Source organism: Globicephala melas, chromosome 5 (assembly GCF_963455315.2).
Source record: "Globicephala melas chromosome 5, mGloMel1.2, whole genome shotgun sequence".
Classification (NCBI taxonomy): Eukaryota; Metazoa; Chordata; class Mammalia; order Artiodactyla; family Delphinidae; genus Globicephala; species Globicephala melas.
Window position 1 is genome coordinate 131,644,003 of NC_083318.1, and position 15,486 is coordinate 131,659,488.

General features: G+C 37.2%; 1 protein-coding gene across 6 annotated transcripts in view; it reads left to right on the forward strand.

Moving 5' to 3' along the window:
• Positions 1-15,486, forward strand: part of FAM13A (family with sequence similarity 13 member A) — a 356,140-nt gene that overhangs the window by 207,364 nt on the left and 133,290 nt on the right. For all 6 annotated transcript variants that reach the window (XR_009564127.2, XM_060299807.1, XM_060299808.1 and 3 more), the window contains one exon: positions 14,549-14,712. Coding sequence is in view for 5 of the 6 variants with exons in the window: in XM_060299807.1 (XP_060155790.1) it covers positions 14,549-14,712 (164 nt within the window). In the remaining variant the exon portion in view is untranslated. The remainder of the gene's footprint in view (positions 1-14,548; positions 14,713-15,486) is intronic.

Below are 15,486 nucleotides of genomic sequence, written 5' to 3' on the forward strand. Positions count from 1 at the left end.
AGAAGATTAAGATAATATTTTTTAAAACTCACCCATGACATTATCAAAGGATGTTTTCATGTTTGATTAACACTTTGATGAACTCATTTGATTAGTTCTCAGAAAAGGGAATATAACTACTTCCTGAAAATATCAATTCAACATTTAAATATAAAGAACTGGTAGGGAAAAACTGACTGTAGTCTTACATAATTTATAAGTAAATCATCTCGCTTGATTCATCAGCTGCATTTTGGGGAGGTAGCATAACCAACGAAGTAATTCCTAAATCTGTTTTCAGAAGGGAAATATTATATTAAACATTTATTAATCACCTCTTATATGTCAAAGAGTTATAGGCAGGGGAGACAACAATGAGAAAGACATATACTCGGGCATCACTCAAACTAATGAGGCTGACGGCAGGTAAACAAGCATTTACAACACAGGAATAAAGAAGCTAATATCTGCTCCCTTAAAATCTCAACCCTCTCTAAAACCGACATGCTACTTACTCCTTGCCTACCCCAGCAGCTGAATGGAGCTGGAGAAACCCACAACACTACACGGATACCTCACTTTATTTTTTTGTTGAGATATAGCTGACATATAACACTGTTATTAGTTTTAGGTGTACAACACGATGATTTGAGAGATATGCAGTTTGACACTTGATCAGCACAAGTTTGAACTACTCAGGTTCACTTACACGTAGATATTTTTCCGTAAATACGTACTACAGTACTACATGGATCAAATCGCTCATGTAGAACCACAGATATAGAGGACCCACAGGAAAGTTAAACTCGAATTTTCATCAGCATCCCTAACCTCTGCATTATTCAGGGGTCACCTGTATATGTTGTGAGATGATTACCGCAATAAGTTTAATTAACATCCAATCATCACACAGTTACAATTTTTAAAAAATTTCTTATGAAAACTTTTTAAATCTACTTTTTAGCAACATTCAAACATACAACACAGTATTATTAACAGTAGTCACCATGTTGTACATTACATCCTCAGGACTTACTTATGGTATACCTGGAAGTTTGTATCTTTTGACCACCTCCATCAATTTTACCTACTTCACCCACCTCCTACCCCCTGCCTCTGACAACCACCAGTCTGTTCTCTATATCTGTGGGTTCATTTTTTTTTTTTTAGATTCCACATGTAAATGAGATCATACAGTATTTGTCTTTCTCTGTCTGATCGATTTCACTTAGCATAATGCTCTCAAGGTCCATCCATGTTGGTGCAAATGGCAGGATTTCCTTTTCTATGGCTGAATAGCTTTCATTGTGTGTGTGTGTGTGTGTGTGTGTGTGTGTGTGTGTGTGTGTGTGTGTGTGTGTATCACATTTCATTTCTGCATTTATTTGTCTTCGGACACTTAGATTGTTTCCATATCTTAACTATTGTAAATAATGCTACAGTGAACATGGGTTTGCAGATATCTTTTTGAGATAGTGATTTCATTCTCTTTGGATAGGTACTCAGCAGTGGAATTGCTGGATCATATAGTAATTCTATTTTTAATTTTTTGAGGAACCTCCATACTGTTTTCCATAGTGGTTGCACCAATTTACATTCCTACCAACAGTGCACAAGGGTTCCCTTTTCTCCAGATCCTTGGCAACACTTATTTCTTGTTTTTTGATGATAGCCGTTCTAACAGATGTGAGATGATATCTCAGTTGTGATTTTGATTTGTATTTCCCTGATGGTTATTCATGTTGAACACCTTTTCATGTACCTGTTGAGCATCTTTGGAAAAATGCAGATCCTCTGCCCATTTTCTATTTGGACTTTTTTTCTATTGAGTTGTATGCGTTCTTTATATATTTTGGATATTAATCCTTTATCAGACACATGATTTGCAAATATTTTTCCTATTCAGTAGGTTACTTTTTAATTTTGTTGGTTTCCTGTGCTGTTCAGAAGCTTTTTAGGTTGATATAGTCCTAGTTGTCTATTTTTTCTTTTGTTGCCTTTGCTTTTGATGTCAAATCCAAAAACCATTTTCAAGACTGATGTTAAGGTGCTTAACACCTTAAGGTGTTTTCTTCTGGGAGTTTTCTGGTTTCAGGTCTTACATTCAACTCTTTGATCTGTTTTGAATTCATTTTTGCGTATGGTGTAAGGTGGTGGTCCAGTTTCTTTCTTTTCCATGTGGCTGTTCGGTTTTCCCAACACCACTTATTGAAGATATTTTTCTTTTCGCATTGTATATTCTTGTCTTCTTTGTTGTAAGTTAATTGACTAGATATGCATGGGTTTATTTCTGAGCTCTCTATTCTGTTCCATTGATTTCTGAGTCTGTTTTTATGCTAATACCATACTGTTTTGTTTACTATAGTTTTGTAATGTAGTTTGAGATCAGGAAGTGTGGTGCCTCCAGCTTTGTTCTTCTTTCTTAAGATTGCTTTGGCTATTTTGGAGTCTTTTGTGTTTTCATAAATATTTTAGGACTATTTGTTCTATTTCTGTGGAAAATGCCAGTGAAATTTTTATAATAATTGCATTGAATCTATAGATTGCTTTGGGTAGTATGGAAATTTTAACAATATTAATTCTTCCAATCCATGAGCAAGAAATATCTTTCCATATGTTTCTTCTTCAGTTCCTTTCATTACTGCCCTGTAATTTCCAGTGTACAGATCTTTCACTTCCTTGGTTAAATTTATTCCTAGGTATTTTATTCTTTTGATGAAGTTATAAATGGAATTGTTTTCTTAATTTCTCTGATAGTTTATTATTAGTTATAGAAATACAACAGATTTTTGTATATTGATTTTGTACCCTGCAACTTTACTGAATCCATTTATTCTAATAGTTTTTTTGGTGGTGTCTTCGGAGTTTTCTGTACACAAGATCATGTCATTTGCAAACAGAGACAATTTTACTCTTCCTTTCTGATTTGGATACTTTTAACCTTTTTTCTTGTCTAATTGCTCTGGCTAGGACTTCCAGCCCTGTGTTGAATAAAAGTCACAAGAGTGGGCATCATTGTCTTATTCCTGATCTCAGAGGAAAAACTTTCAGCTTTTCACTGTTGAATATGGTGTTAACTGTGGGCTTGTCATATAGCCTTTATTAGGTTGCAGTGCATTCTCTCCATACCCATTTTGTTGAGAGTTTTTGTCATGAATATATGTTGAATTTTTGACAAATGCTTTTTCTTTATTGAGAATATTATATGAATTTTGTCCTTCATTTTGTTAATATAGTGTATCACATTGATTGATTTGCTGATGTTGAACCATCACTGCATCCATGGAATAAATCCCATTTGATCATGGTGTATGAGCCCTTTAATGTATTGTTGAATTTAATGTATTGTTGCTAATACTTTGTTGAGAATTTTTACATGTATGTTCATTAAGGATATTGGCCTGTAATTTTCTTTTCTTGTAGTGTTCTTGTGTGATTTTGGTATCAGGGTTTGCTGTCCTTGTAAAATGAACTTGGAAGTGTTGGCTCCTCTTTTATTCTTTGTAAGAGTTTGAGAAGGTTTGGTATTAATTCTTTAAATGTTTAGTAGAATTCACCGGTGAAACCATCTGGTCCTGGACTTTTGTTTGAATCAGTAATCAAAATCCTCTGGACAATCTCTTTACTAGTAACTGGTCTCTTCAGACTTTCTGTTTCTTCGTGATTCAATCTTGGTAGATTGTATGTTTCTAGGAATTTACCTATTTCTTATAGGTTATCCAATTTGTTGGCATATAATTTTTCCTAGTAGTCTCTTATGACCATTTGTATTTCTGTGGGATCGGTTGTAACATCTCCCCTTTCACTTCTGTTTATTTGAATCTTCTCTCTTTTTTTCTTTGTGAGTCTAGCTAAAAGTTTGTCTATTTTGTTTATCTTTTCCAAAATCTACCTCTTAGTTTCATTGATCTTTTCAGTTATCTTTTTAGTCTGGTTTAATTCTACCCTGATCATTCTTATTTCCTTCCATCTGCTAACTTTGGGCTTGATCTCTCACTTTAAATGTGTGATTACCATCCTCAAGTGGTCCTCATTTCGCTGGCAGTCCTACTCCTCTCCCCAGTTTTTTCACTCTTCCCTCTCTTTTAAACTCTGTTTCATACCATTTCCTTGGTCCTTAACCTCCAACGTCCCCCTTTGCAACATTCATGACCTGATTTTCATTTGACTAAGAACATCCGGAGAGACTCTCCACCTGTCCTCACATTCATCCAGTATCTGCCCCTGCACCGTGTTCTCTCCTTCTTTCCAGTCGCAGGAGATGTGCTGTGTTTGCTCCTCTCCCAGAGAAGCCTTCCACTGTGGACAAGATCCCATACCCTCTGACCCCCTCAAGAACTTTGCTCCCTGAATTCTCTACCCCTTCCTTCTCTCCTGGGTCATCAGGGCTTTTTTTTGTCTGTCCACTGAATCAGTCCCATTAGCATAGAAATATACTATATTTCCCATCTTACCAGAAAAAAACAAAACAAAAGAACCTCTCCCTTGACTCCAACACCCCGCCTCTACACCACAGTTAGCCTTCACCCATTTCCTTTGCTATTCCTTACAACAGAACTCCTCAATGAATTATATAAGCTTGCTGTTTCACTTCTTCTCTATTCTCTTTGGGACCACTCTAATCCATCCTACTACAGAGTGAAACAGTTTTTGTCAAATGATACCACTTTGCCACAATCAGTGGTCAGGTCTTAATTTTCATCTTATTCACCCTGTTGGCAGCATTTGACACACTGGGTCACTCCTTCCTTTTTTAAAAAGCTTTATTGAGATATAATTTGCATACCATAAAATTCACTCCTTTAAAATTACAATTCAATGATTCTTAGTATATTCACATAGTTGTGCAACCATCATCACTATCTAATTCCCAAACATTTCATCACCCCAGAAAGAAACCCCACACTCGTTTGCAGTCACTTCCCATCACTCAGTCCCTGGTAGCCAATGATTTACTTTTTGTCTTTGTAGATGTATGTGTTCTGGACATTTTATATAAATGGAATAATACAGTATGTTTCTGTTGTGTCTGCCTTCTTTCACGCAGTGTAATGTTTTCAAGATTCAGCTCTGTTGAACCAGTGCTTCATCCCTTTTTATTACTGAATAACATTCCATTGTATGAATATACACATTTTACTTATCCTTTCAACGGTTGATGGACATTTGAGTTATTTCCAGTCTTTGGCTATAATGAATAATGCTGCTATGAACACTCATGTACAAGTCTTTATGTGGACATATGTTTTGGAATTGCTGGGTTATATGGTAACTGTATTTATTCCTTCCTTGTTGAAACCCTTTCCCCTTGCCTTTCAGTACACTCTCTTGGTTTTTCCCTCTACCTAACTGTCCACTCCTCAGTCACTTAGAGAGGCTGAGTCTTGCCTCTCTAACCTTGAGTGCTCTGGGGATTAGTTCTTAATCCTCTTCCCTTCTCTATCTAGATTCACTCCCTAGGTGATCTCTTCCAATTACGTGGTTTTTAAATACCATCTACATATAGATGACTTGCAAATTGGTATTTTCAGTTCATGCCTCTCAACTCCAACTCCTATATTCAACTGTCTACATGACATCTCCACTTGTCTGTTTTATGTGCATCTCAAATTTAGCATGTCCAGAGCAATAAACTCCTGATTTGCTCGCCAAAATCTGTACCTCCTGCTGTCTTTTCCAACTCCATGATACAGTTCATTCTTTCAGTGCTCAGGCCAAAAACTTTGGAGTCATCCTTGACTCCTTCCTCCTGTCCAGTGCATCAGCAAATCCTGTTGACTCCACCTTCAAAATATATACAGAATCTGGTGTCATCTCATCGTTTCCCTGATCCAAGCCCATGAGCATCTCAGTTACTTCCAACTTCCTAGTTGGTCTCCTTTAATCACTCTGACCCTTCAACAGTCTTCTCGCTGTAGCAGTAAGGATCCTTTCAAAATGAAAGTCAGGCATGTTTCTTCTCTGTCTAACACCTTCTAAAAGTACCCCCCCACCCCGCCCAGGGTAAAAGCCAACGTCCTTAAAATGCCTGTAGGTCTCCGTGATCTGGGCCCTCGTGCTACTTCAGTGACCTCACCTCCTGCCACTGTTCTCACTCATTTGTCTCCAGCCAGCCACAGTGGCCTCCTTGCTGTTCCTCAGACTTGGAAATCATGCTTCCTCCTCAGGACCTCTGCACTGCTCTCCAGCTGGAATGCTGCTCCCCAGACATCCTTCTGAGACACTCCTTTATTTCTTTAGGTTTGTGGTCAAGACTGCTAGTGGCCTCCCGGGATCTAGTCTCCTTCTCTTCCTTGGCCGCGTACACGGATGCACAGCTATAAGACCCCTTTCCCTGACTTCCCTGGCAGCTGTGTGTCACCATGTGACTAAATTTTGCCCAACAAAAGTAAGCAGTTGGATTTCCCTTTAAGAGTGAGGCGTACCCTTTCTTCACCCTCCCCCCATCCCACAGTGTTTGCAACACCAACCAAAGTTCCTGCCCTCGTGGAACTTACATCTGGTTGGGGGAAAAGACAACAAATAAATACACATAAGTAGATATACAGTGTGTTTGATGGTATTGGGTGCAATGGAAATAAATAAAGCAGGGTCAGGCAAATGGGGAGTGGGGCATAAGGGAGAATTTTGCTATTTATTCTGTAATGACAGAGAAGGCTTCACTGATAAGACAGCATTTGAGCAAAATCTTACATCAGTTTGGATTAGGTGTTCTTGCATATAAATAAACCTCAAACAACATTGGCTTAAACAAGATAGAAATATATTTCCTTCAAATGAACAAAACCTGTAAGTCAGGCCAGGACTGGTAATGAGGCTCTACGAGGTCACCACAGACCCAGGACGCTTCAGCTTACGGCTCCCCACGGCTGCAGTGCGGGCCTCCCAGCCTAGGTGTTGCCATCTGCTTTCCTTCCGGGCCACAGGAGGTGTGTTGCTGCCCTGCACTACCATTAATTGTTAGTTTGCCCTGGATTTTACAGTTTATTACTTTATTTCTCACCTTCACTTCGGTCAGGAGAAGGGGATTTTAATAGCCAAGTTTCCCACTCTCTGTACAACTCTGGACAAATCATGTCAGTTCTCTGGGCCCCTGGATTTCATTTCTGAGATGAAGGGATTGGAGTAGACCTCTCGTCAACTCTAAAACTGAGTGGTTCTAAAATAATCATTTAATTTCTGAATTTTCCACCTAATTTTTCTTGCATAACCATGACCAGCTGTGATCAAGCAATTCAGTTATTTAATGTTAAGTTTATTTTTTCATCTTAACTCTAATTTTTAAAAACCTCAAAGAGAAATTATTTACTTGACAAATTTTTAAACTCTGAATCAGCAGCACACATTATTCTAAGGATTTTTTAAAAATTCATCTGCCCAGGATGAAACTCAGATATATTCCCTGGGAATGGGAAGTGAGGTGATGGGATGAATTTTAGCAAGTGTACCACTTTTTTTAAATCTCCAAAGGATGTTCCAGTGTGCACCCCTGGGTAAGAAGCACTGCTTACGGCATTCCAGCTAGTGTCAGTAGTGTCCCTTTGGAACAAGCTTCCAGAGAACATCTTGTTTTAAGGCCCCATCACCCTGTGTAATCATGTCCTCTAAGTTAGCAAGAACTTTTGAGGCCAAAGGATCGCATTTGGGATTGGATGGCAAACATTCCCATTGATTGATCATTGGTTTTGATCATCAGAGATAAATGATCAAAATTTTCAAAGCAAATTTTTATGTTATTAATAGCATGAAAATCTGTAGAAATCTTCTATTTAATTTCTAAACTGCTCAGTTTACACAGTTACTTTTGGCCTGAATTGTTCTCTGTTGAAAGACCTGAAGTCAGGAACTTGAACAAGTGACTTTGTAACACAGCAGATGGGACCGTGTTGATGTTTCTAAGAGGACTCACCTTACTGCCATGTACAGATTTATCTATGAGCAGCTTCTGAAAGGTGAGACTTACTTGAGCCTAAGTCCCAGGACAGATGGCTCTACCATGGGGCCACTTAGTCCAAGTAAATGTATTGACAGGTTCCAGCCCCGATCTTGCGTTAATAATCCCTATGCTCTGTAAATTCAGATTCTTCCCATTTCTGTACCATAGCTATTTTTGAAAACTGACTTAGAGATTTTGAAACTGAATATAGACGAAACTTTTAGAATAAGAATAATGCTTACACAGTGGAATTAATGTGCTTCATGGCATCAGTATTTCTGCAAGGAAGGTAGAATCTATCAGTTAGTTTGTTCGATTATTCATTTGTTCATTTATTCATTGTAGGAACATGTAATGGTCCCCTACTATTTTGCTAGGTACAGCTCTAGGAGGTGGGGCTACAGCGGTTAACAAAACAGACAAAAACTTCTGCTCTGATGGCATTTAGCTTTTGCAGAGGAGTGAGGAGGCGAGAAGGAAAGAGTTGAGGAGAGTCAAATGCTAAGAGGTTTGTTACTTGCTTGAGCCACACTGTGAAACCATAATTAATCTGATCTATTATATTTCAAGATAAACTTTTTTTTAATTGTGAAATTTTTGTCTTTTCACCTGTGAGTCATTTTTCTAACAAACTTAGTTAAAATGATTTTATGCTAAGTACAGATCCACTCTAAAATTTAGATCAAGATGAGATTTTAATTAGTTACAACTAATTTCCTAAAGCATGTTAATAACTTGCTCAAAAAAAAAAAACAACCCACTGGGCCATTAATTAGCTAGCACTGTGGCTGGCACATAATAGATGGGCCAAGTTATTTATGAGGAGAATTGATTGCTCCCATTGAGTAAACAAGCCTCACTTTTGAAAAGCAAAATGTAAAGATTTTTGAGCAAAAACAAAGGCCTTTTTAAAATTTTTCTTATTTCAATTTTTTCTAATTTAGAGAGGTTTTTGTTTTTGTTTTTTCTCTAATTTTTTAAGCTAGAAATGCCTGTCTTCTTTAAAAAAAAAAATCAGAGCTAAACATCTGTTTTCTGGTACTTAGTTATCTCACCATTTCTTTTTATGAAGATGTTGAGTTTAATGAGCATGAAGAAAAAGCAAGAGGCTTTGTCCTCTTCCATACAAATGACAAATGGAAGACAGAAAAGGTCAAGGATATTGAGGAGGTCTAGTGAACTTTATTTAGAAAGTCTAAATGTTAGAAATGAACTTTTCTGCTTTCATCCTGCTATCACAATTTTCCTTCATCATTGAGCCTTGAATATAATTTTCTGCCCTGTTCTAATCTTCTCCCAAAGTATCTGATGATGAAAAGAACAGACTTAGTTTTTGTCATTTCAAAATGCAAGCACAGCACCTGGCCGGTGGTTAGGGTGACTCCTAAGACCAAAACATTAAAGTTTGTTTCGCTTAAACTTTTAAAAATTAAGTATTAACAATACTATTTCATAATAGTATGCTAAATTACTGTTATAAATTTTCCTGCAGTTGATTCACATGCACATCACTTTTCTAGGAAGAATCTTAAAATAATGAGGAAACATTCACCTACACAAAGGAAAGGGAGCTACGAATTTCAGAGAGATTGGTCCCCGTCCAGTAAACTGAGTCCCTCCTGCTTCTGACTCACCTGCCATTCCTCTGTTTCAGTCCTGCAGGGCAGACAGCTCCCACCCAACACTTGCCCATGGGACAGAGGGCACTGTTGTGCCCTCGCAGTGACAGATTTATATGGATAAATATTCAGGCACACATTATTTTCTTTATGTCTTATTTTCTTATGTCTTTTATTTTTGGTCAGATCATTGTATCAGGGTAAATCAGTCTGGTATCATAAGCGTGTTTTTCAAGTGCTGGATTCTTTGTTCAGTTTTTAAAGATGAGACCTTGTTAAAACCTTTATAGCGTTGACTGTGGCAGAATTTGATTTTTGGCCTTTGAAATGTATTCATGTATGTTTTATTTTTGATTTGTTTTTAATTTTTTAAATTGAAGTACAGTTGATTTACAATGTTGTGTTAGTTTCAGGTGTACAGCAAAGTGATTCAGGTATAAACATATATATGTAATGTATATATATTCTTTTTCAGGTTCTTTTCCCTTATAGGTTATTACAAAATATTGAGTTCCCTGTTTCATACAGTAGGTCTTTTTTGGTTATCTGTTTTATATATAGTAGTGTGTGTATGTTAACCCCGAAGTCCTGATTTATCCCTACCTTTCCCCTTTGGTAACCATGAGTTTGTTTCACGTATATTTCAAGTATGGTGATGTTCCAAGCATTACTGGAGACATATACATCTCTCTATATATACATACACATATATATATGTGTGTGTGTGTGTATAACTATAACTGTACATTTATATTTGCTTACTGAGCTCATTCTATATTATATATCCTAAAATTCTTTCACAGTCCTGTTAAAAACTTTGTAGATATTTTAATGACTGAATATTCTTTCATCATATACATGTGCCATGATTACCTTACAGTAATTTAGCTGTTTAGACTAGTTACATTTGGGGCCTATTATAAATAAACTACAATGAACACATCTCCCATATAGTTTCCTCATACTCAGTTTCTTCCCCCTAAAATGATATTGCTAGAATGCTTCAGTGGGTGCCAGAGAGATAAATTTAAAGAAAGTTTTAATTACTAATGGCCCCCCAAAAAGAAGAAAATGGGTTGCATTATGGGATATAATGTGACTTTTATCCAAAACTGCCTTTTCTTCTTGCAATTCTAACGTTTAACATACGACCAACTCTAGAGAGTAGTGGTAAGCACAGGTCCTGTGGCCTGGCTCCCTGGGGTGTAACTGTGTCTCTGCCACTTCCTCACTGGACAGACAGCTTGAACTATGCCTCAGTTTCCTCAGCTGGGAAATGCTAATAATCGTAGTCCCTGCCTCTTCAGGTTGTTGTAAGAATTAAATGGGTTAATTTATGTAAATCTCTTGGAACGGTGCTAGCACAGAGTAGATGCTCACTCACTGAATGTTTGTTCATAACAGTAACAGCAACGGCATCTAAGAGACTATTTCCTGATTTTACATTTTCAAAGACTATTCTTTTGTTTCTATTCCTCTGGCACCTCGAATACTGAAGTATCTCAAATTACTTCTTAGGCTCTTCCATACCTGCAAATACATGCACGGAATGTGCTTTAAGATTCCTGGGATTGCTAGTATTTGAGTTGTACACATAAATCACACAGCATGTGCATAGATCCTTATCTGAAACAGCCAATGGCAGAATTCTTAGCAAAATGTTTTTCACAGATGGTTGGGGTGCTTTCATAGTTTTCACCTTCGAGTCCAAAAGTTATCATGAAGATCACTCAAATAAAAGAGCAAAGCGTGGTGTAAACTCCTGCATATCTGCAGTAGAAAGGGAAAGCTGCCTACCCCAGTCAGTGTCCCAAACCCTTGGCCGTCTTCCTACCGTAGCCACACGTTATGAGGCTGCAGATGGGTCTCTCTAAGGACATTCACCCCATTTGTTACAGTAAGGTTTTTATTTTTATTACAGTAAATTCTTACCCCACAGAGCTTGGCTGGACCACATGGAGTCACTAGCAACTCTTGCGTAGACAGGGCAGGCCTGCTGGGCCTTCTTGGCCCATTCCTGCTCAACTCAGAGCTGATGTGGGCCTGTTATATGTTTACATGCCAATGACAAATGAAAAGTGTACACAGAGAGAGGAGCTGCCTCCGTACAGAGTTCTTCTCCCCATTCCCTTTAAAGCAAGGTTTCTCAGCGTCAGCTGTACTGACAGTTGGACCAGATGACTCTCTTTCATGGCAGGCTGTCCTGTGCATTATAGAATGTTTAGTCACATCTCTGGCCTCTACCCACCAGATTCTAATATCACATACCCTCACCCCTGTTCATGGCAACCGAAAATGTCTCTAGACAAAACTGGCTCTGGGTGAGAACCCCTGCTCTAAGGCCACAGTGTAATAACATGTCTCTTTGTACCCTTGGCTTTGTACCCTTGGCTTTGGCCGACTGGTGTCATATTCCTCAGAGAGTTCAAGGGGCCTTGAACACCGTCTCCAAGTCCACCACTGAACTATATCCAATCCGAAATAACACCTGGAAGCACAGAAATAAAACCACTCCTCTACCAACATTACAATGCCAAGGCTTAAACTCTGTGTTCCTAAAAAGCTCAATTCCAGCTAAAGTAAAGAAAGTGATCTCTTCCTTTTTCTCAAAGTTAATACCTTTGTACTAAAATTAATTACATCAGTAAAACGGCAGGTTTTAAAATTTTATCACTCTATTAATTTTTCCTGTAGTCATCATCTCTATAGTGAAAATGTATAGTCTTCAAGGTACATCTTCAAGAAGATATCATTAATCACCTTGAAAAACTGTGCATTCCTTTTAAAAATGTGTATATATTCCACAGTTCTAGTCATCTTAGACTTACTGAGCCACTTGTTTTCTAACAATTTTGTGCTCATAAACTTCATGCAGTATTTTCGTGTTCTGTGCACGAGCTGAATTCTTTGCACTCCTTTGGTATAAATAATGAGTTTATATTTTAAAGTTAATGGTTAATGACAATCATGTCTGTTATTTCTATAGAAATTAAATCATTGGGAAATACACTTAGATAAATGTAGCTGATGTAGTTGCTGGTATGTGAATTCTATTATGGTGTTATGGAGTCTATTTTAATATAAACTGGCAGGATGGAATAAGCTACATATTACCTTTTTTTTACTTTAGAATATTTTTTTACGTAAATTGTTGAGTCAAATTTAGAACCCAAATTATCACTGAACCTAAAATGTCATGTCATTATTTTAACACCATGAAATACTGCCAAACAACTGTTCTTAGTTTTCTCTCAATATTAAAACAAATATGTGTGGATGTGAGATTTTTTTTAGCTAACTAATTGGAAATCGTACTGCTTTTTGAGTGGTTTTTATTGATTTTTCATGTCTGTTTTGATGAAAAATTACATGCCAGAGGAGTCCCTTTATGAAATATGTAATAGCAGATGCTTACACTTTTCATGTTGTGTTGCTGTTTATCTGAGTATTTCTTTTAGAAGTATTCTTGGCAGATATAGCTATGAGCTATAGTTATTTCATAATTTAAAAAAATGTTCCCTTTGATTTTCATGAGCTCATGAATGCTCTACAGAGAAATGCAACTGAACAATTAATTGGCATTCATCAGACTTGGGCAAATTTTACATAACAACAATATTAATAAAAGCTAGCTTTGATTTAGTGTTTATTTTGTGTTAAATGTAACTCTTTGCTAAATTAGTTTCATGTAATCCTCACAGTGGTACGAACTTATTAAATATTTATGTCCATAATTGTCTGTGTTACTCTTTTTAATTGTCCATTATCCTAGCCTCTTGGTCAGTCAGTGTCCTGGGAATATCTTGAAGAGTGTTTGTCTGACAATAAGTATTTATTAATGGGTTCAAAACTTTGCTAGACTTCCTGGTAAAAATGTTACAAATAATATAAAGAAGAAGAAGAGAAGGGCGAGGTAGGAAGAGCGATCTGGTTGAGGCCACGTGACCTAGAAACTTGCGATAACTAAGATTACGGTATCAGATGACATGCAGTCAAGTGTAGATTGTGTGGTGGTGAGTTACAGGAATTCAGAGCTGGGAAAGGTTATTTAGACCTAAGGGTAGTTAGTGAAGCTCTGTGGGCAGTGGATTCTTATCTCAACCTCAAAGGAGTTTAGGATTTGGTTGGGTTGGTGACTGGCCAGTGATCAACACATGACATTGTAGATGAAAGGACAAGCAAGAGAAAAGTCCTAGAGATGAGAAAAAGCTTCCAGTGTAATGAATACTTTTGATCCAAGGGTTTGAAACTTTCCTGAAATTCTGACATGATTTTTACACATTTTTAGGAAAAGAATATAGGTTGTTTTCTCATTTTTTCTGACCTAAAATAAGACAGCATGAAAGTATTTCTGGGGTCAGAGAGACCTCAGATATGAAAAGTGAATATACCCAGTATTCATTTGGCACTTGGGCTGCCCATGATTCCAGAGATAGAAGAAAAGTAAAACAGTTGTGTTTTTCCTATTTATTTCCTTAATTCAAAATTTATTACACCATACGTTGCCCTACAACAGAGGATTACAGTAGAAACTTGCCAACTGGTGTGTATTTTGCTTGTTGGTAGTAAATATTTCCGGACACCTTTCTCACATTGGCATTCTCTATTTCAGTGGTTCTCAGCCGTTTTTATTTTTTTTTCTGCGTCTTTCTGACTATTTCTTCTCTCCTTCTAGGTTGCAGTCTGATATACTCTCGTAATCTCTCATTACATAGAATAATTATTCTAAGGAGAGGTTAGGCCTGGGGAAGATTTGTATGAGAATCCAGGAGCGGGGTATGGGCCATAATGGTTTGAAAGTTCCCCTCAGCAATATTGGTATCTCCCCTTCACTGTGCCCTTTGCTATATAAGAATTTTTAATATGTATTTTCAGTTTTCTACCTCGGTTGATATTTTTCTGGAGTGTGATTAATACATTAGATTATTCATAAATTCGAATAAATTATCTTCAATAACTTAATTGGAAAGACTTTTAAAAATGCTTCTCTTTTTTATTTTATTTTATTTTTTAGATCCCCAAATCTAGGAGTGAGGGATCTATTCAGGCCCACAGGGTACCGCAACCAGAGCTGTCTGATGGCGTTCCTCAGGTCAGCCTGCAGCGAAGTCAGAGAAGTTCCTGCTGGGATGACATGAATTCAGCAGAGGATGCTAATGCTGTCAAATTGCTCTCCAGGTTAGCATGTTTCCTTTGTTTACACATCATGGATTGCATCATCTGTGCTGATACACAGGCCCGCATGTGCAGGTATGTTTGCACGTATCTACCACCGGGGTCATCGGGATACAGATCAGTACAGCTATTTAAAACCTACTGTAACTTTTGAAAAATTTCTGACTAGTAATTCTTATCACAGAAGCATTCTTATCACACAAGCATTCCTAGTTGGTTATATTTTATTTTATGGATTAAAACAAATTATTTAGTCAGTCGGACTGTGCTAGGCTCACATTAAAAGTTGGAAGAGTTATTTTTTAGATGGCTTTTCATAGTATGTTCAGTGGTCAATATTATTTGCAATGAAAGTGGACGTCACAGGTGTTACTAGAACCAATTCTCACTCACAGATTTTGAATGTTGCCCTTTAACCTTTAGGTTGCACGTTAAACCTGAAAGCAAACTTCTCTGGTGTACTTGAGGAGAAAGGCATACAATTTTCTTAAAATAGGTAAAATGGGGTCTTGAACCTTATTTACTCCTCACATACAGAATTTTTCCTTTTAAAGGTTTTTCATCTTTTATTATAACTGACAGCCTATTTCTGTAATTTAAAAAATGTCATCACAAGTATAAGACAGAGAGCTCTAACGAATGGAAAGATTTTTAAGACATTATGTAAATAATGCAGTTAAAGAGCTTGCCACTTCGGATTGCCTTATAGAAAAGATGGAGTTCGAGCTGGATTTTTAAAATGAAGGTAATTTAAATACGAAGAAGAAGAAGGCAAGG